This window comes from Salarias fasciatus, chromosome 22, assembly GCF_902148845.1.
Source record: "Salarias fasciatus chromosome 22, fSalaFa1.1, whole genome shotgun sequence".
NCBI classification, from domain to species: Eukaryota; Metazoa; Chordata; class Actinopteri; order Blenniiformes; family Blenniidae; genus Salarias; species Salarias fasciatus.
In genome coordinates this window covers 14,224,330-14,244,483 of record NC_043765.1, presented here as the reverse complement: position 1 = coordinate 14,244,483, position 20,154 = coordinate 14,224,330, and the positions used below count along the sequence as shown (strand labels likewise).

General features: G+C 43.6%; 2 protein-coding genes and 2 long non-coding RNA genes across 9 annotated transcripts; 2 read left to right on the top strand and 2 right to left on the bottom strand.

Moving 5' to 3' along the window:
• The first annotated feature begins 1,455 nt into the window (after positions 1-1,455).
• Positions 1,456-3,266, top strand: LOC115381011 (uncharacterized). The gene is made up of 2 exons (XR_003930382.1): positions 1,456-1,593; positions 2,695-3,266. It is a non-coding gene; the product is annotated as an uncharacterized LOC115381011 (long non-coding RNA).
• On the bottom strand, positions 3,241-14,256 carry hoxa3a (homeobox A3a). Of its 6 annotated transcripts, none has more exons than XM_030082324.1 (4): positions 14,173-14,256; positions 11,586-11,646; positions 7,211-7,790; positions 3,241-4,870 (listed from the first exon to the last, which is right to left on the bottom strand). In XM_030082324.1, exons 3-4 carry the CDS (start codon positions 7,671-7,673, stop codon positions 4,092-4,094), a joined length of 1,242 nt encoding a protein of 413 aa, XP_029938184.1. In that variant the 5' UTR covers positions 7,674-7,790; positions 11,586-11,646; positions 14,173-14,256; the 3' UTR covers positions 3,241-4,091. The 6 variants fall into 6 exon arrangements, with proteins under 6 accessions (XP_029938184.1, XP_029938185.1, XP_029938182.1 ...); XM_030082325.1 differs by lacking the exon at positions 14,173-14,256 and adding an exon at positions 13,871-14,115; XM_030082322.1 differs by lacking the exon at positions 14,173-14,256 and adding an exon at positions 13,009-13,286.
• Positions 8,511-15,158, top strand: LOC115381012 (uncharacterized). Its single transcript, XR_003930383.1, has 2 exons — positions 8,511-8,696; positions 14,548-15,158. It is a non-coding gene; the product is annotated as an uncharacterized LOC115381012 (long non-coding RNA).
• Positions 15,159-17,423: 2,265 nt separating this feature from the next.
• hoxa4a (homeobox A4a) lies at positions 17,424-19,828 on the bottom strand. Its single transcript, XM_030082347.1, has 2 exons — positions 19,331-19,828; positions 17,424-18,797 (listed from the first exon to the last, which is right to left on the bottom strand). The coding sequence occupies exons 1-2, from the start codon at positions 19,746-19,748 to the stop codon at positions 18,454-18,456; spliced, it is 762 nt and encodes a 253-aa protein (XP_029938207.1). The 5' UTR covers positions 19,749-19,828; the 3' UTR covers positions 17,424-18,453.
• Between the last annotated feature and the right edge of the window lie 326 nt (positions 19,829-20,154).

Below are 20,154 nucleotides of genomic sequence, written 5' to 3'. Positions count from 1 at the left end.
CAATGACAATTTGGGGTTTAATCAAAAGAAGCCAGTGTCTGCCTGATTGATCCAAAAACTCAGATGAAGAACGCCTCGCTGAGCTCAGGGACGACTGTTTTTATTTACATCTCTGTCCGCTGAGTTTATCCTCCTCTCGCCCCTCCAGTCCAGTCCACTAAGCTACAAAATGTGTGTTTTTAAGAATGGCTGACGCTCACGATTACAGAGGAGAAGCCCAGCCTCGGGTGCGCGGATTCGTGCACTCCTCTTTCTCGTATTGTTTGAGGATGTCAGTCGAGAACGCCCCCACCACACACACACACACACACACACACACAGACACACAGACACCACACACACACATACACGTTTGTGGCAGAAGCTTTACATAAAAGGAAATAGTCTGACTTTAAGGGTGAAAAAGCAAACTCCTAAACCTGACATGGAGACTTCTCTACAGAAACTAATAACCAGGCTTTTCACTTAGTATGAACACCAGAATCCACGTGAGTCTTTAAACATACATAATGGCATATTCAGTGCATCCATTGGCATGTGTTGCAATAAAAAAGCCCATCCATTAAGTTAACACTGACGGATATGACACGATGGAACCATTTCATCCTATAACTGCAGCGGCAACAAGCACGGCTATTGTGCATCTAAACATAAACTCGTCGATAGGTTTACACGTGAATGTGTGCATATGAGCTTACACACGGTGATGATTTATTCTATGGCATTTACATATATTATAAAATGTTGATATTAAAACACATGATTTTTCGTTTCTTCCACAAGAATCGAACTTCTATTGGCATTGTGCGGCCCCATATTGGTCACATATTAAAAAAAATAGCTAAATCACAACATGATTTCATCATATTAATGCTCAAGTTTAAAATGTTTGATAATTATTGGCCACTATATTTGTGAGTCGTTTTCCAGATATTCAAAGGGGGGTGTGGGGCTAAGAGTGGAAAGAAGCTGGATTTATTGAGAGGACATTGGCTGCAGTGCTGAGAAAGGCTTCCCACTGTATTCCCATTATCCTTCCTACCTGAAACTGCAATGAAGCAAACATCAACACAGTTACAATCGACTATTTCCAACGAACCCGTTTGCAGTGTTATTATGCAGATGGGAATGCTATTGAATGGCTCTCCCCCGCCGAGCTTGGCCTCACTGGTTTTCCAGAATAACCCGTGAAAGCCACATTTGGGATGTTTTGCGTCAGCCAGAATACTTATTGTATTTCCATTTTAAAAAATATGGCTTACTGAGTGAGAGAGGAAAGAGGAGAAGTGGTAGGCCTCTCTCAGTTTGTTGCTTATATACCAAACAAAGAGTCCTGGAAGCCTGTGCGCGATCAATCTTACTCGCCAAAAGGTCTGACAGCTCGGTGCCCTCACAACACATTTAAGGCTTCTAACTCTCCCCCGGATCAAATGCAGCCAGGAAGCAGCGAGAAACACTGGCCACTCAGATTAGAAGCAGTTTTTGCTCGCAGTTATATCCCAGTTGTCGCTGGAGGGATGTTTAAGACAAATAAGAGTCCGGGTCCACAAGATGCGACCATTTCCTTTTTGAGGAGGCGGCTATGCGCCAGCGGTGAGTAGGGCGAGTTTTCAGCCACTCCACCTGGCTTTATTTTATTTTTTTTATTTTTTTTTCACCCGTGCGTGATTTTACACAGCCGCGTTTGTGTTTTTTCGTTTGAGGAGAAATGCCGGTTTGTTTATGGATCAGACTGTTTGGTGAGGAACAGAGTTGCTAGGGGCAGAGACGGATGGCTTTTTTGGAATTACGCACAGGCTTTGTCTGCATGGAAAGGAGTGGGTGGCGGCATTTAGTGGACTCCTGCCTGTCCTACACACTTATCTTTATGGCAGGATTGATTTAGGACCACTTTCCCACGGATGTAAAGCAACGAGAGTGACACAGGGATACTGTTTCATTTAAAATACTGGCTATGAGCTACCTGTGTATGGAGCATATGGGTCTTGCTGCGTGTGCGTGTGCGCGTGTATCTCTCAGTGTGTGTTGGATGCAGAAATACTCAATGCATCAGCTTTTTTTTTTCTTTGCTGTGACACACCATGGCTCAATTGTTCTAGCGTTCCCTGCTAACCATATGTCAGGGCAGTAATGTTCGTGCCCACATATATCAATCATTTCAGGCTGAAAAATGATTTTAGTGCAAAAGAATTAACGTAACGGATCAATAAAATAAAATAACAAAATGTTTGGAGAAGAAATATACAAAGCGGTTTTGTAGGAAAACAACCTGCATGTCAAATATGCTGCATTTATGTTTTTTTTAAATATATACAGCAAATCAAAACCTGCATTTTTCTCTTTCAGTTGAACTTGTGTTTTGTATTTTAATAAATTGGCACATTGAAGCAAATAATTAAAAAACACATTTTGGTCAATTGATGTTCTCATTTTACCTGAGAACATTAAAGAAAAGTGTTTTCCTCTTCCCCATTGATAATTTCCTTTGTTGCAGTCATAAAAAGCGAGCTGCTTCCCATCGAACCGGCTTTACGCACGCAGGCATCCGCAAATCTGCAGAATAATGAGGCAAATAAGCTCCGTTATGATTCCAGTTCAGGCTGCATCCTCTTTGGCCGCTTTTGACTGACTCACTGAACATTTCAGCGAATTATTTTTAAACGATTTCTCATTTAGGTTGTTGTCTTCTTACAGAATCACCAGAAGGGCCCGGCTGACATTTTTATTATTATGGATGTGCCCACGCAGATGAGAGGAGGGGAGAAGGCCACCCTAGAGTTCTCTGCACGTCGAAACAAGAGGAAGGAAGAAAAAAATTCAAGTGGAATTCACTCAGTAATTGACTTTATCCTTTTTGTTATTGAATTTAAACTGTAGCCAATATTTTCACATGATTTTATATTCAATAAATTCAATTACATCACCACGCATGGTTTGAAATTGTCTGTTTTGTTGCCATTAAACTCTCTTTTTTTAAAATCAATTTCGTGTTTTTTAATTTCCAATTTACTTATCAGAAATGTATAAATGATATCATAAAATAGTAAAATTGCTTATTTTAACCGATTTTCTTGTGTTTGATTTTGTCACCATGTTCAATGCCCGTAATATGTCTAAAGTAAAACTGAAAATTGTGCTTTAATTATATTTCAATTCTTTTATTTACTTCTTCGAACTGGAGCAGCATGGAATGTATGACATAGAAAAAAAATGATAATGATGTTTGTTTCTTTTTGTCTTCAATAAAGAAACTGCTAACGTGTGTCCTTCTTTCCACCCTTATTGCATGACTGACTGATATTACATTCGCTGTGAAAAAACAAAACACCTCCTCCAGGAAGAAATTGAAACATAGCATGTAATAAGCATCATGGTTTGGCTGCTACTGCAGACTACATGTATGGACTGAAACGGGCCGAGACGCTTATATCTTCCACTAGAATTCTCCCCGAATAAAGACGGAGGGGTTTCAAATAATACTAAAGGACTCTTTTATCTTTACATTGAACAAAATAAATAACATCAGACAGTCCAATAGTACAAAACATAAGCAAGGGAAGCTGCGTGTAAGCTCATGACCCTTGTTTTTTTTTTCTTTTCTTTTCTTTTGAAAACATATTTCCCTCAGAATCCCAACAACGTGGCTCTGGAGGATCCTTACACAAGTGCAACAAAATGCAAAAAAAAAAAAAAAACACAATTCTTCAACAGCGGATAAATAAAAGACGGACAATTCACATTTAAAAAAATGAATAACGTGTTCATAATACCCTGTTTGAGTTTCAAATTGAATCAAGATTAACAAAAAAAAAAGATTAAATAGGCCTATGCATATAATGTGCCCCCCTACCTCCCGCTCTAGTCGTCCTACAGCCCAGATAAAGGTCTTTGTGAGACAATGATACGAGCAAATAGAGAAAAGTTCAAGCAAGTCGTGATTATTTATCCTACGCTACTTCACACATCAAACTATAGGAAACATAAACAAAAGCGGAGAGAAGGTGGAAGCCGCGAGGAGGCGTAGAAACAAAGCGGTAATATGTCTGGAGGTGGATAAGACAATGGGCGGAGTGATCCAGGCTGCGCCATTGCTACAGATGCGTCAGTTTGGGCGCTTCCTGGATTCTTCCCTGAGAGTAGTGCGGCGTTAGGTCTGTGTAAGTCGGTGTGGGATCACACACTCCGTGATGCTGACTGTTGCCCATTGTGATTGCTCCATTGTACTCCATGTTTGCGGACGGTGGGTGCGGGAGGTGTGTGAGACCGAATACAGAAGCCCCCGAACTGGGCATGGAGTCGATGTATCCTCCACCGACATAGACCGGGCTTCCTTGCATGTGCGTCCCGTAGTTGCCATTGCCTTGGAGAGGATGCGCGTCATACTCGGGCGTGGCCGAGTCGGTCCCCGGATACCTCTTCTGGGAGGGCGGGCAGTTGTTGAGGGAGTTGTTTAGAGGAGGGGGGTATGACGTGGGCATACCGTAAGCATTCTGATGAGGTTTATTGTAAGAAGTGGGCGACTGGGACTCATATGGTACACTGTTCACGAGAGAATGCATAGAGTTGAGGTATCCGCCGCCTGAAGTCGGCCCCACCGGACTCCTCGGCGACTGTCCACCCGGTGAAGGCATCATGCCGACTCCTTTCTGGTCCTTCTTGTATTTCATCCTGCGGTTCTGGAACCAGATTTTGATCTGTCGCTCTGTCAAGTTGAGCAGGTTGGCCATCTCCACCCTCCGGGGTCTGCACAGGTACCGGTTGAAGTGGAACTCCTTCTCCAGCTCCACGAGCTGGGCGCTGGTGTAAGCTGTCCGGGCCCTCTTTGATGCTGCTGACCCTGGGGGGCTCTTGTCTCCGGGACAACTCTCTACTGTCAAAGAGAAGGAGAGCACGTTGTCAATCAGTGATCCATTAAACACACACACACACACACACACACACACACACACACACAGGTACAGAGGCAGTGACAGCAGAGTGATAGTGAAACCAAAATAGTGTGAACACACATGCAGCTGATAGCCAAAGTGTACACGATCAGAAGGGGGCGATGGTGCTGATAGAACAGTTTGCTGAATAAATATTCACATTTGTATCCATTTCCTTTTCCCCAATGTGTGCATTGTAAAAAAAAAACGGAGCTATTTGATAAATCGGCTCGCTAATGTGACGTCCAAAGGTTATCATCAGGGCCTCACAAGACAATTACCAATCGATGTATATAAACAACCCACCTGAGCACGTGCGACTATCTCCAAAACAAACGTAAGTGGATAATAAGAAGGCAGTTTCTGATATGGAACCAGGAAACCTCAGATTCCCCCCCTACAACATTTTGACCATCGTCTCTCCCACAATCACGCATTGGCGTACACATAATGCATACACAAGCAATATGTATTCCTCGGGGTTTATAAAACGGTTCGCCTTGCCCTCACTGATAAGCTTAAGAGGCTGGAGCTTGGCTGCAGAATAGCAAAGTGTTGATCTACTTACCGTTGTGGCTCAGTGCCAACACTTAATAAATTTCAGTACCAAACTTGGAGTAAAAGGAATGTAACGTGACATAACGTGACCCATTATGTTATGGCAGGGGAGGAGGAGACGATTAAACACGATGTTCATGTACGGTACGTCTTATCCACGATACTGAACACTATGATAACTGATGAATTATATATTAAAGAAACTTAGCTTCGTTTATCGGCTTGCCTGTCTGGAGTGTGGTGCGCATAAATCGTGCGTAAAGCGTGCGTAAAACGCGCGTAAACGGGTGTTGGTCCAACTTAGGCGTCTGTGTTACTTAATGTGACAACATTATGATGGATCTATAAACTAGGATACCTTTGTGGAATTTTTTTTTTCGAAAACTCCAGCCTAACATTTCGTTCTTTCTCCCAAAGAACGCGGGTGGAGTACTGGGGCAGAATATGTAGATGTTGGTATATAAATAGCTCATCGCTTGTGGGTTAAGACCTGATGACAATTTCTGAAAAGCGTAAATTAGGAAAGGGTGCTTTACTGCCTTCCATGCTAAGCATTTAGAGGAGACGATTACCAAACTGATTTTTCAAATCGAGATAAAAGTGAGACATGTGCATATCTAGATTTTAAGTCCTCCTCAAATCTAATTCATCGACATTCCATTTATTGTCGTAGGAAGATTCAGATGCGAATCTCTTGACCAAAAAAAAAAAAAACTTTAAGTGTCACACAAGTTCACTTTAGTGAACTCAAGAGACAAGATTTGACCCATAAATACTTTGGAACCTTTGACATGGAATGCCTATGGTATCGCGCTGCCCAGGCGCTCATACAGCTATAATTTAACAGAATAAAGGGTGTTGCTATTGTAGCTTTTCACTGTAAAACTACAGACAGACAGACAGAGTTGTCAGCTTAATACAAGTTAGATCACCAGCATTTTATTTGAGGGTAATGAAAAACTCATGACCGACCCGAGACATCCAATTTTCTTCTCCTCCCAACCACACGCAGTATCAAACTTCTGTGCGTGCGTAAAAGACGCCAAGAGACTCGATGAAAACTCATGGAAATTATATATAGATCATAACCTTTACTGAAATATCACACACCGGGTTGCGTGTCACGGGGACTTGAAAATATATCTAAGTTTAAATCCAGCCCTGAGCAAATAATCCCACTCTACTCACCCTCATTTACCCACAGAGTTTCCCTCTAATAAAAACAGCAGGACAAACTGAAACAACTGTTATGTGTGTTTGTTTGTTGTCTCTGCGGGAACATTATGTGATCAGTGGAGATGCGTGTTTACAGTTGGGACAGGTCAGCTGTAGGTCACACAGGCTACCACTGCGGGGATAGACTCAGAACGTGGGATGAAAGAAACCATTTTTTTTTTTTTTGGGGAGGGGGGGGGGGGGGGGGTAAACAATGAGATAAAATTCTAGAGAGTTTATTTTTTTAACAAGAAAAAAATACTGAGGAGCCAAATGTGTTATCCGAGGTGAGTGATTCTTGTCTACTTTCTAGAAATCGTCTAAGAATATGTAATCTAAAGAATAATGACCAGAAAGGAAACTTTGCCTGAGAAGTGAGGCGATCTGAACCCCTTCACCCACCCACCAATCCAAACCTCCAGAGTACTGTATCCCCAGTGAACAAAACTCCAGGAACTTTCTGTCCCTATGATATCAAATAGTGTGAATGTCAGCAACGTGGTGAGTACCTGAACTGGAGCTACTGGCGGGCTTCTGCTTGGTGTTCTGACGGGATTCCTTCATCCAGGGAAAGATCTGTTTGCTGCGAGCGTTAGAGGTCGGGGAGCCGCTCTTGGCGCTGGGCTGGTTGGACCCGTTGCTTGCGTTTTGGCTGATAGCACCGGGGGACTGTGAGGGAGGGGGCTGGCCTGACACCGGCACCTGCGGTTGATTGCTTTCGGGATGAACCTTGGACTGCGCCGCCTGAATGGCCGTGGTCCTGTCGCAGCCCTCCGCCATCTCCCCGGGCTTCTGCAGAGCCACGGAGCCGTCAGGAGACTGCAGAGAGCAGGCAGGTCGATGGTACTCACTTTCCACATGAGAGGCCCGGGGATATTGGACCTGATTGGCATCATAACTGAAGCCATTTGCGCTTTGATATGGGTAGCCACTGTAAATTGCAGAGCTGTCGTAGTAGGTTGCCTTTTGCATCTCGCCGTTTCCCAATATTTATTTCAGAAACTGACAGGGTCTTGACACCCTTGTAGAATAACATTGGCACCCCGTGGTCACGTGACGCCTCTCCGCCAATGGCCTCCTTGGGTGAACCTAGGGTTACAAGAAGCACTGTGAGGAGAAGAAATGGTGGCGATCCATCTTACTTTTCAATACAGACCTGACACTGGAGACTATGGAGGCAAGATAGGGCCAACAATTCTGTAGACTATTACCGTTTACCTTATGGCTTACACAGGGCACAAAGGCACGCACTAACCTTGTATTACCATCTGTGCCAAACAACATAAAAGAAAATCTTTTTAAAGAGAATTTCAGGTTGCAAAATCATTTCAGACCTAAGAAACTGCGCTACACATTCAATATATGTGATTAGCAGCGAAACAAAATATAGTTACAGTACAACAATAAAGTCAACTCTTTAGGGATGAATCATGCCGTGGAAATAGCTTGTTAGAGGGTCCCCGCACAGGAAAATAATATTTCTTTTACAATGTTATTCTACCAACACGGCTGTCAACAGTATATCGGATTTCGTGCGTAGCAGGTGAAAACATTCCGTGTGGCCCAGCAACTTTTAACCCGCTTCTGCTGATAACTATTAGGAAGAAAACCCCTTAATTCAATAACAAAATAAACTTCACAGCTTCCTCGGCCACCTGGCGCAGAGCATAAACAACCACATTCTAGGTTTTGTTTTTTTTTTCCTTCCATGCATTCTACAAGATAAATGGAAGGGCCTGAGGAAACCTGAAAAACCGGGCGGGCATCCGTGCATCTCCATGACCACGTTGTGAACCTTTCCTCGCAGGCCCATAATAATGGCCGCTGTCGGTGCTGTCTGCGCGGCGGCCCGTCGCCGTGATATATGGGGGTCAGCGGGCCGGGACTGCGCGCTCACGAGCGGCCCGGTGAGCAGCCGAGCCCGGTACTGAGGCGGACAGAAACCCGGAGAGGAAACAGCTACAGCCTGCTGCTAAAACCCCATCATTCATACAGGTAACCACGGGGATTATTGGGGGAAACTATAAAGCATAACAGACACAGATCCACAGGTCATTTTGGGAAAATATTTTATGTCAGGTTAAATCTGCGAAAGAAATTATAGGGATGTTCGAATTTCCTGCATCCCTTTAGGCCATTTCTAGAAGTGTGCAGCTGCAGCTATACGAAAAATTATTTCCATAATCCTAAATCTGCGTTTAAAATAAATAAATTTTAGTAATGAAAGTCAACAGCTCAGATAAACCCATCCAATAAAAGTTATTTCAAAAATATTGCTTTTGTCAGTTGCTATAAATGTAACCACTGCCCGTCACTTTAAGACGTGGATTATATTTGGGAAGTGGATAAAATAAACTGTTACGACATGAAATAAGATAAAACTCTTGGATTTTCGGTTAGCTCTATATTTTCCAACGATCATTCTTGAATTTCCTCATAATGTTAGATATAACCCTAAGCATATAAATAATATTCGTACAGACTGCGATAGAAATAAGGTGAACTGTGTGCTCCATAACAAATGAGAGCAGTAGCCTGTGAATACTTCAAATGACATAGAATGAATTTTCAAAAACGGACACAAAAGAAAATGAAATGAAAGTGTCCACGTCTGTGCAGCCGTGCGTAACAGAAAGCAAATCGGTCTAAAATGAGCCGTGAGCGCAGCTTAACCGCAGCCTGAAAGAAGGTGTCCTCGGTGTATCTGCACTCATGTTGACCGGGGGAAGATATCACAAAGCTTTGTAGTGGGTATCTCCCGGCGAAACGCTGCGATAGTCATAAATGGCAGAGAAAGAAAGACAAAAGACAGAGTTGAGCTGTGCGCGCAGCTCCCTGCTCCACGCTAGAGAAATCTGGCTGCCTGACTGTGTGTGTGTGTGAACTCTTCCTGAACCGAGATCTAAGTCATACGGTGATAAATCACCGCGCGACACACAAACTCCGCCATTTACAACCGAGGGGAGCCTATTTCTGGCCTGCTTACCTTATCCTCTTACGACGAATGCAGAGCACCAAGCAATATTTTCTCATTCAGCGACGAAATCGATCAAAGCAGTAATCCAGAGAAAAGTTTAAAGGCAGGGCTGACTTGGCGGAGCAGCGGTGGCAGACTGCGTCCTGCCATGCAGCAGGCATTAGCAGCCACAACAAAAAGGGAAGAGCCGAGAGAAGCCCCTTTCCTTTTTTCCCCTTCTCCTTTTTTTTCCTACTCGACGTGGATGGGCACACCGAGATTACGAAAGCAGGCGTGAGCAGTCGGGTCAGAGAGATAAGACTTATCTGGCCTCAAGATTGAATTCACTCTCATGCTACAGAGCAATGACCAGGGCTTCATAGCAATATCAAACTCAACCTGGGCTAAGCTGGACTATGTGATGTGATCCGTCACCAATACCATGCAGTCACCAGTGAACTGCCCCGAACCAGAGCGTCACCATAGACAAGAAAAATTATGCAAATGAAGGTAGCGCCTTGGAAAGCCAGTTCAAATCAAGTGGTCTCCTCTCCTCCTCCCCCAACCAAATGAGGTAGTGCATGTTAGAGGGGGGAAAAAAAATACATTTCATCGTTACAAATTGCTCACTTCACCCCTAAACTGAGCTAAATCTCCTTGTTATTATTTACTTCACGTCCTGCAATGGAGTTATGGACCCAGTGAGATGTTGGAGAGAGAGAGAGAGAGAGAGGACGAATACAAAGGAATAATCAGGCGCTGACCGTGCTGCATTTCCATCTCCATGGGATATAAAGGGCTTCTATCCACGGCTTAATCATTAACCCACATTTTTTTTTTTTTTTTTTTGCGCATATAATTCAGTCTTCTTGCACAAGGACGGTCAATTCATTCCTGCGTCAGGTACCTCATTTTACGCTTCTTCTCAAGTATATATTGCTTTTTTTTTTTTGGAGGGAAAAAATATCAGAAAGCACAACTGCAGATCAAAAGTGCATTCGTTGTATATTGAGGGGAGAATCCCACGAGGAGAAGAGAGTGAAAAATGGACAGAAGTTTCATCACCAAAAGGCAAAGGAGAGGACGCACAGAGGAGCAGGGGAGAGGAGAGCCGGCAGCAGGGGGAATCCCTCTGCAGGGCAGCGCTGTCTTTTGCAGCCAAAAAAGATAGACGGAGAAAAGTAGATTTATGTCCTCTCAGCTTTCCCGGGCTGTAAACACATCCAGAGCTGCAGCTTCTCTGCTGGTTTCAAGCTCTGGGACAAAATTCAATGACACATTTCAAAAGGTGGAACAACACGGACGGCGTGGGAGGTTGAGTGGGACAAAAATTTACGCGTGAGGATTTTTCTTTTAGCTTACTCGTCTATTTCTATTGCAAAGCAAAGCGGACACTTCGTATAATTATTTACTTCTTTGTGCTAAGCCGAAATGCTGATTCGTCTTTTTCTTTAATTTGGCCCGGAGGAAAGGGTTAAAAGTCACTGAGGAGCTGGTGTATGATGCCGCGCACGACAAGGCGCAGCTCAACGTGGGAGGAAAAAAGAAAAAAAAAACCTCAAATGCAGATTTAGAGAAACGAATAAAAACATTTTAAAAAGCTGAATCCAGTCAGCTCTAACAGCTACAAGCAGGTGGCTTTCACAGAAAGTAGTTTTTGAAATGAGTAAGGCGCCGCTCCAAGAGCCGCGATTCCCCTCGTCACTTTTATAGTGACAAATTACACCACAAAGACAAGTGGAAGAGAAGGAATTATTGCTCTCGGGCTATAGTCACACTGCTGCTACAAGGAAATGTACAAGCCACGGGGCTGCCGCTCCATCCCTACCAGAGCTTCGGTGGGCGTGCGTGGTACTTATTAGAAATTGAATAAGGATATCAACCATCAAGCATTCATAACACAAATCAATAAAGATATATGGACTTACCGAGGGCAGTTCAAGACGTCTCCAAGACCGCGCAGTGGCCTGAATTCACTGGGCTGGATTTCTGCAACGAGGAGGGGGATGTACACCTTTTGAAAGCATCCAAGTTTAATCAGATATGTTAGCATTCTCTGTAAATAAAATTAGTAGATTTTAATTCTTTTGAATATCTGGACTCCAAGAAATAAAATGAATCTAATGTCGTTTAGTAACACGACCATTAGGCGTGATCTTTAAGGCCCGCGTTTTAATGACACAAAGAGAAACATCCAGTAAAAGAGCTGCAGATGTAAACAAATGAAAGTGTTGGAAGCATTTTATATATAATGATAGTAGTAAGAAGAAAAAAAAAGATTTTATGAACGTTTGCAAATTCCCAGCTCAAGAAACAGATGTTAAGCGTCAGTGAATGGAGATATCCAAATCTTTTTTTCTTTCATTTTCTTTTTTTCTAAAATAATAAAATATATTATTTTGTAGAAAACAGAAAACTATCTAATCTAACTAATAACCAGTGCAAAATAAAAACATATATATATATTTTTTTCTTTGACAAAACAGCATTACAATCACACCATATTCCGGCATATTAACATAATAACACTAATAACGTTAATTTCCCCTCTTCATGCATGCAAATAACGTGTTTGTTGTTTCCCTGCTGGCCGGTAAGCATTTTCTCTCCGAACGGATCGAATAGTCATTAGCTCTCGCGCACCATCTTCCCCAGGTCCCCGCGCCCATAAATCACGCAGGAGCGCCGTGACCTCAGCGCGGCCGCGCGGTCCTGGATGGCACTCCGTCTTCCATTATATCCTCGTTTCCCTGGCGGAGCGACACAACCCCGCCGCTTTCCCCTACTTTTTATGAAGCTCATCTTGATGTATCATTTACGTAAAAAAATATTTTTTTTTTTTTTTAAAAAGGCACGAGATGTTTTGTTTTATAGTGCAACCTGCGCTTTGGAGGCGCCGTGCTCTCTGTTTGGGTTTGTCCTGGAAGCCGATATTTAAATGGCTGCTTTATTTACAAAAGGCATCACAGGCCTATTTATCCAAATGGCGGCTCATGTTGTTAAAGATGCGATTAAAACAGGAATTTATCATTTCTTGCTGCTCTGTTTGCACTGAAACTAATGATGGATTGATTATGATGTTAGTCCAAGACCCATAAAATGAAACAATGCCTGAATCTTAAGAGTCCGGATAAATTCCTAAATGGTCTTATAGACTGTGTGTAAATCTTTTAGGGCGATTTGTTTTACCTTTATTGGGATGAATAAGGGATCTCAGCAGATATGTGGATATCGATAGCTTGATGATTTGTGTCTATTTTCTCGCCCTGGAGAAACCCTGGACCCCCTTTTTACTGACCTCTGCCTGCGAAGCAATAACTCACGACAGTAATGAACAATCGGCGGAAATACCTCAAAATAAAATCCATCCTCCCAAAGCTCGGGCTCTCACTCTGTCCGCGTGGAAAAACATATCCGTCCGTGACAGCCGAATACATCCACAGACCCGGATCCTCTCTCCCTCTCTCAGTCTGCCGCTACTTTCTTTTTCTCCCCTTCGATCAACAAACTACAAAGCCAGGAGTCCCCTCACGGAAAATGGGGGTAACCCGCATATAATCTGCATCATATGGTCAGACCGGGGCTCCGGTTTTCTTCCCAGTGCCATAACACCGCGCAGTATTATGCGCCCGGCTCACGTGACGCAACGTCAACTTAAATCCCTTTTATTTGAGCCCGTGAATCATTAATGGAGGCAGTCATTGCCCCTGAGGAGAAACGGATCAGTTTGGAGGGAGAAAAAAGAGGGGTATGTGACACTGCGATGTATCTGGCAGAGGAGCGAGCCTCTCACACAGAGGCAGCTTTTCCACGTGTCGCCCATTCAGGGCGAAAGACTGTTGTGTCAGTTTTAAAGTGCCATATATTTGCTGCCTGTTAACGGCTGAAAGAGCTAATCCTGGCCGTTTTATGCTGAGTTTCAAATACGGGCGCAGCCATGAGGCGGGCTCGAGCCAGAATGTTTGCACTGCAGCGTGATAATTCGCACTATGTGAGGCTTTCCTCTATACCACTATTTAAAGGTGGCGTAATAATTATAGGCATCACTCCACCGAACGCGTTTTCGCTTCTCTTCTCAGCGTAACCGGGGCTTTAAACTGCACCACGGACAACTCAACTCATTATCGCCCCCCCGTCTTCATTATTGTCCCACTTCTGGCGTCTCTCTCCTGCACGCGACCGCATAAACACAAACAAAGCGTTGCGTGTTTACCTGTCCTACACGGGGTGGCTGCGCGTCCCGGTGGTCGCGAGGAGCGCCTGTCAGTCAGCACAGAGCGGAAAGTGGAGGAGAGGGAGCTAAAGTGCGGCTGCTCGACCCCGCTGATCAGTACATGGACCCCCATTAGACCTACACGCACTTATGCATTTCCTATGAGCAGCTGAGTGATGGTAGAAATTATAAGGTTGTGCAAGGTAAGAGGTTTTTGGCGCATTTAATACGCCGAGCTCGCCAATACACATAAAGTAATTACTGGCTACAGGAACTACAGTGGAAGATATCTGGCGTCTTACATTTCAGGTAAAGGCAACAAGACGTAGCCCGGAAGGACTTCTCTCTTCTCGGCACCGTTTGGCGCTTGTTTTCCGTCAACACCGAGCAGCGGGCGTGGAAAAATCCCACCACAACTATTAATCATGCTGGGCGGACACAGGCAGCATCCCACTCCCACACCAGGCTTTGTCTCCTCAAACTACAAGTTGAGTGGTGAACTTTTAAAGGCGTGAACAGAGGCAGGTCTGGTCCTATTAATTCACCTTAAGCAGAAGAATAATGGGGGCTAAACATTAACTTTTTACGCGCGGCTTTAGGACGCAGAAAAGATCACTGCTGCTCTTTTGTCGGGCCGGGAGTTTCAGTCTGTAATGTGTTATTTTGCTCTCCAACAGATGTGAGGCTGTCACCGGGATTACATGGCTCGACGTGACCGCGCAACTGGAAGATTATCCCACGTTGCCTTTCGCCACCGCACCTGAACTTTTCCCTGACCCGGGCAGAGGCGAGGAGTGGGGAGTTATTTAGGGGCTCAAAACAAGGAGAAGACGAAAATCAAAGGCTCTCAGCTGGTCGCCTGTACTTTTTCACTTTTTCATGCACTGTTTTCCAGACCTCCTCGAAAAAGTAGCACGTGATTGATTATGTTTTAAATTTCAACACATTTAGCATAAAACAAACGATTTGCTGATATTTACACAAACCAGGGCTCCTTATCACTGTCGGCAAAAAGGAGTGAGAGTTGCAGACCTGTGGATGTTGGCCATGGAGAGGTCCATATCTTCCCACAATGTTGACAATCGGAGCTCTTAACAGTCATACTTTGGTTACCGATAGTCTGAACAGAAGATAACTCTTTCTGTGAGGTTTACTCCGGACAACATCAAGGCAAAGGCGGAATCCAACAGCCCTACCCTGCGAGGAGAGTCTTCTTTAATATGTGCAGACCAACACTGGAGGAGCGGAACTGTTTGTTTATAGTTGTAATAAAGTGATTTTGAAGTCATTTTGATTGTCAAATACAATTGCCTGGCTGTTTTGATGAGTAAGTGGAAATGTTTCAATGACTGTCAGGTGAGTGGCTCCCAAACAGGGCATGGTATGTAAGAACAGGGGCAATAATAACAATAATAATAATAATAATAATAATAATAATAATAATAATAATAATAATAATAATAATAATAATAATAGACCCCTGAGTTCGTTTTGAATGTCCCCTTAACAGATCATTTGAAGCAACACATCCCATGGTAACTATTGCTTAAACGCCAGAGTAATCAACGACATAACATTTATTTTATTTTATTTTATATTAACTTCATGCACAGAGCGATTCTATTTTAACAGACTGACTTGTTGTTTTTGCGTTTGATTAGTTTGAATTTATTGCCAATTCAATAATGCTACTACCTTCTTCTCATTTGATTTTTATAGTTTAAAGTGTATTACTGGGAATAAAGATAAGTGACGAAGCTGCAGGACTGGAACAAGCTTGTTTAAGTTAAAGTGGAGAAAACTTGTTCTGATTCATGATGTGACCTTCAAACATGACATATATATGACACTCTCTTGAATACGCCAGGTGTTGCTACTTATACTCAGTTAATTCATCGGAGTTATTTACAATTAAAGTTTTAATTCAATATTCTTCCTTCTCTTAAGGTGAAAAACTTGCTCCGCTTGATTGCAAAGCGCCGTCAATCAGGTCAGCCAAGTTACACTGCAGTATTTATAAAACCAAAAAGCTTTTTTTTGTTATTTGAATGCACGAAATATTACCTCTGTAGTTCAGTTATTACCACAAAATAAGAATGAGCCAAATACTCACAAGACATGACGGTCAATGTCCAGCAAACAGAATTTTGTCAGAAGAGAGGAGCCCTGACTCGCACCCTGCAGAGGATCACTTCAAATGAAAATAACTCAGATTTTCAGATCTATTTCTGACCCCGGGGGCATTCATTATTCAACAAGTCACGTGAAGAGGCGAATTAAATTTTCAGCACATTGGAAGTGACCTCTATTCGTGAATCAAATGACTTGAAATCTGTAATTTAGCCATAGTTGGACTTTTTGGAGTCTGCGCAAAATCGGTGCCAATCAGCCAATGCCATCTCTAACACAGCATTCCCTGCACATAGCTGGAGAGGTTTTACATATCTCGGCAGAAAACACTTGTTTTTTTCTGTGCATTCTGAGCAACGCAACATTTGCAATAATAATAATAAAAAAATATATGATTGTGTCTAGAATATACACAAATTCTTGTTTGTAAGTTGTTCCTCTCGCTGTCAAGTTTTGCGGGCGATTTTTTGTTAATGCCAGTTAATTTACGACAGAGTGCACTGCAAAATCATTTGTTATGCATTTATTGACATATTCATTGAGTTAAAACTATCACTACCAAGTTAACCGAGGACGTTAAAAAAAAAAAGAAACATGCACAAAAGCAGCATGCTCCAGCTCATATTTGCTCTGTCTACATATCCTGACCTGGTATTTCTGTGATGATTTGCAAAGAATCTGCAAATAACTTTGTGGAAACGTGTGGTGCAAATGCAGCCCCCAAGCAGTGTTTTTGTTTCCCCACCAATTCTGGGTAAATTTCATATGAGAAGAAAAACCTTGCAGAGGTCGCAGCGCTGATGTATGATCTGAACATTGTGTGTGTCGAAAGGTCAGGGGTCAGACGAAGTGCTGCGAGCCGGTGATTGGTCAGAGTCGACCGTGTCCCCGAGCTGAACTCTCTATTGTTTGGATGTAGCAGGTAGTGACCAACACTCACACTCTGGTGCACGAAGGTTGGCCGAGATTTCCTTATAATGGCAAGTGAGAACAATATGTGTGGCCGGATACATTTAACAATTTGGGTTTGGTCTCCTGTGTCAGTGAAACCGGCAAAGCTTCGGAGCCAACAGCTGATATCTGACTCACATATTCCGAACAAATCTCATCCTAAGCCGCAAGAATACGCATGAAGTTCATGCGCATTTTACGCGTAAGACTTTAAGACGGAGCGACATGGGAAAACGTATCACAACAAAACCATTCACGTTTTATCAAAGTGTGTGCATGTTCATTACTCCCTGAAACCGCCGTGGTTATGAACGGAAAGCAGTTTCACATTTATGATTTAACAACGTGGTTTTTATCGTTTGGAATTCTCGTTGCGCGTTGATCGCCACGTTTAAAATCTTTGTACAAATAAAATTAAATGCTTATTGAAATCTCGCTGATGTTTATTTGTGTGTAAAGAACAGTTTAAATAGACACAGCGACATAAATTTTGAAATTAAAGAACAACAATAATTTTAAATATAAAAACTTTGACCAGTGACGCAGAACCTCGGAGAATAAAAGTGTTTGGGGTCTGAAATTAAATATGAAATTATAAAACGTGTACACTTTTTTTTTTAGATCACAATAACTACGAGACACGTCGCGTTTCGGGGAAATCAGAATCTGCCGTGACAAAACATCCGAAGCCATGTCAGCCTTATAAGTGAAGTACACGTTTATTTCACAAGGACAGATTTATCCTACGCTATAGCCTACATTACAACAATCATTACTGAGACGACACGTACAGATATTCACAGTTTAGAGCACAGCACAACATAGGACGCACTAGCACAAATAAAACTGGACCTCACAACAACAAGGAACATAAACCTATATGACGAAACACTCTCCTTATTTGTGCCTTCATTATGATTTGTCTATGTACATTAGATGTGAAAGTCACTTGGACTACATTCAACAGTAAACCAACCCAGTCAAACACACTGACTACACTTCTACTCTGACTGATGCCCTTACCTCTAAAACAGCCGTCTGGTTTCCTAACAGGCATCTACAGAGTCTCACTAAATATCTTTCAAGTATATTAGAACTTTCCATGAGCGATAATAAAAAAATAAAAAATAAAAGAGAACATAGAAAAATGAGTTCAGACTTACTTTCACATCACTCAGTTTTAACTGCAATGATACACTTTGTTCCGAGTCCTACGTGTTGAATGTGCGTTATCCTTTTTTCATAATAATAAACAAATATATAAACACTTCAGTTGCCACCCTGGCAATTAAAGGTGAATTTCAAGCTTATATGAAGAGGGCGAGGACGGCCGGAGAGGGGAGAGGGTACAAAGGATGTGACAGGGGCCCAATGGCAAGGGCAAGGAGAAAGAGATAACACCATGTGTGTAAAATACTGAGAATCGGTCCATCAAATTCCACTTGTGTTATTCGCCATCTCAGTCTGGATTGGGTTTAGTTGGGGCTGGGTTCATTCGTGCACTATAGACCGGCGGTGCACGGCGTGGGGACAAGCTGCTGGCCTGTTTTGATCTGCTGCTGCTGCTGCTGCTGCTGCTGGGCCCCCGAGGATGAAGACGAGGCCGAGCTGGAGGAGCGGATCTTGGTGTTGGGAAGCTTGTGCTCCTTTTTCCACTTCATCCTCCGGTTCTGGAACCAGATCTTGACCTGGCGCTCGGACAGACACATGGTGTGCGCGATCTCCACCCGTCTGCGCCGGGTGAGGTACCGGTTGAAGTGGAACTCCTTCTCCAGCTCCAGAGCCTGTTGGCGGGTGTAGGCAGTGCGGGACCTCTTGGGCACTCCTCCATTGTAACTGGCATTGACTGAGAGGGGGGGGAAGAAAGCCATACACAGGCAAAGCAAGCAGGTGTTACACGCAGGTTGATAGCGCTTATTCTAAAGCCCTCAGTTGCGCCACTGGACACATTACGGGGCGTAAAGCTAAAATATTTCACTGTTTGGAGGGGGAAATTACAGCCGTTTTGTTTGCATTACCCTATCTCTTGTTTCAGTTAACAGGCATGACCTCAATATGGAGATGTCGAGTGCACAAGCATTCGCATCCAGGGACAGATCAAGCTTAGAAATGATTAACAAAACAGCGGGGTTGAATATTACAGTTTGGCTGGGCTCCAGTGGCGGAGGTAGTTTGGGTTAAAAAGCAACAAAGGCACATGGCCCCGACAGACGAACACAGGCAATAAAATTTACGAGGGTCCTTAATTACCGACCCTGCTGCTCGATAGTCGTAAATTGCTGTTGTAAGGGCTGCTACTAGTGCCGCCTCAATAGGCTCGCGTGTGTTCCAGTGGTTGTTTCTCAGTGGTTCTGCTGTTTAACCGTGACGATAACTCACCGGTGTTAACGTGGACCTTTTTCATCCAGGGATAGACCACCGGCTCCTTGCCCTTCGCCACGCCGGGATATACCTCACCGGCGAGGCTGCAGTCTTTGCTGGCGTTTGCCCCTGCGCCACCGTCTGGGGCCGCGGCGAGGCGCGGACCGTGGCTCTGTGGAACCGGCTGCGGCTGTGCGTGGTGGCCGTCGCCGAAATCGTCGAGTCCCGCGGCGGGGACGTTACCGTAATCGTATCCCGATTCCGTGTAGTTTGACCTCGGATAGGATGGCTCGTCGTGATGGGGAAAGCCCGTATCTTTTGGCCGCTCGTAGTAGTCGCCGGGGTTGGGGATGTATCCGCTCTGCTGATATTCGTCGCATGGAGGAAAGGACGGCTCGATATAGTTGGAGTTTATCAAGTAGGAACTCATGGTCATTAATTTGTGAAGTGCAACAATACTAATTTTTATCGCGCTGTCGTTTTTCTGATCTCCCCAAAACCCTCCTACTCCCTGTCAAATGTACAAAGTTGCCTGGTCACGTGTGAGGAGCCACCAATCACCGCGTGTCCTGTGGGCATCATGTAAACAGGAACCAATGGAAAGCATGGCACTGGTACCACCAGCGCCGCTCGGACTGGCTTACGTTGGTGTTTTCCTTATTAAATCACAGCATATAAAGCAAAAGCAATAAACTAACTTGTTTACTGCAAAGAGCCAAACTTATATGGGAGAGGCTTTCCTGCGTGTGAAACAGAAAGTGGAAAGCGCACAGAAGCCCAAAATCATCTTGATAAAGGTTATAGACAAAGTACTATCTTTAAAAAAGAAAAATAAATATATA

Excerpts from the sequence above, each read along its gene's own strand:
- hoxa3a (XM_030082324.1), bottom strand. The coding sequence starts at position 7,673 with ATGCAAAAGGCAACCTACTACGACAGCTCTGCAATTTACAGTGGCTAC. Across the intron at positions 4,871-7,210 it reads CGCCAGTAGCTCCAGTTCAG|TAGAGAGTTGTCCCGGAGAC; the intron begins GTACTCACCACG and ends TCTCTTTGACAG.
- hoxa4a (XM_030082347.1), bottom strand. The coding sequence starts at position 19,748 with ATGACCATGAGTTCCTACTTGATAAACTCCAACTATATCGAGCCGTCC. Across the intron at positions 18,798-19,330 it reads AAAGGTCCACGTTAACACCG|TCAATGCCAGTTACAATGGA; the intron begins GTGAGTTATCGT and ends CCCCCCTCTCAG.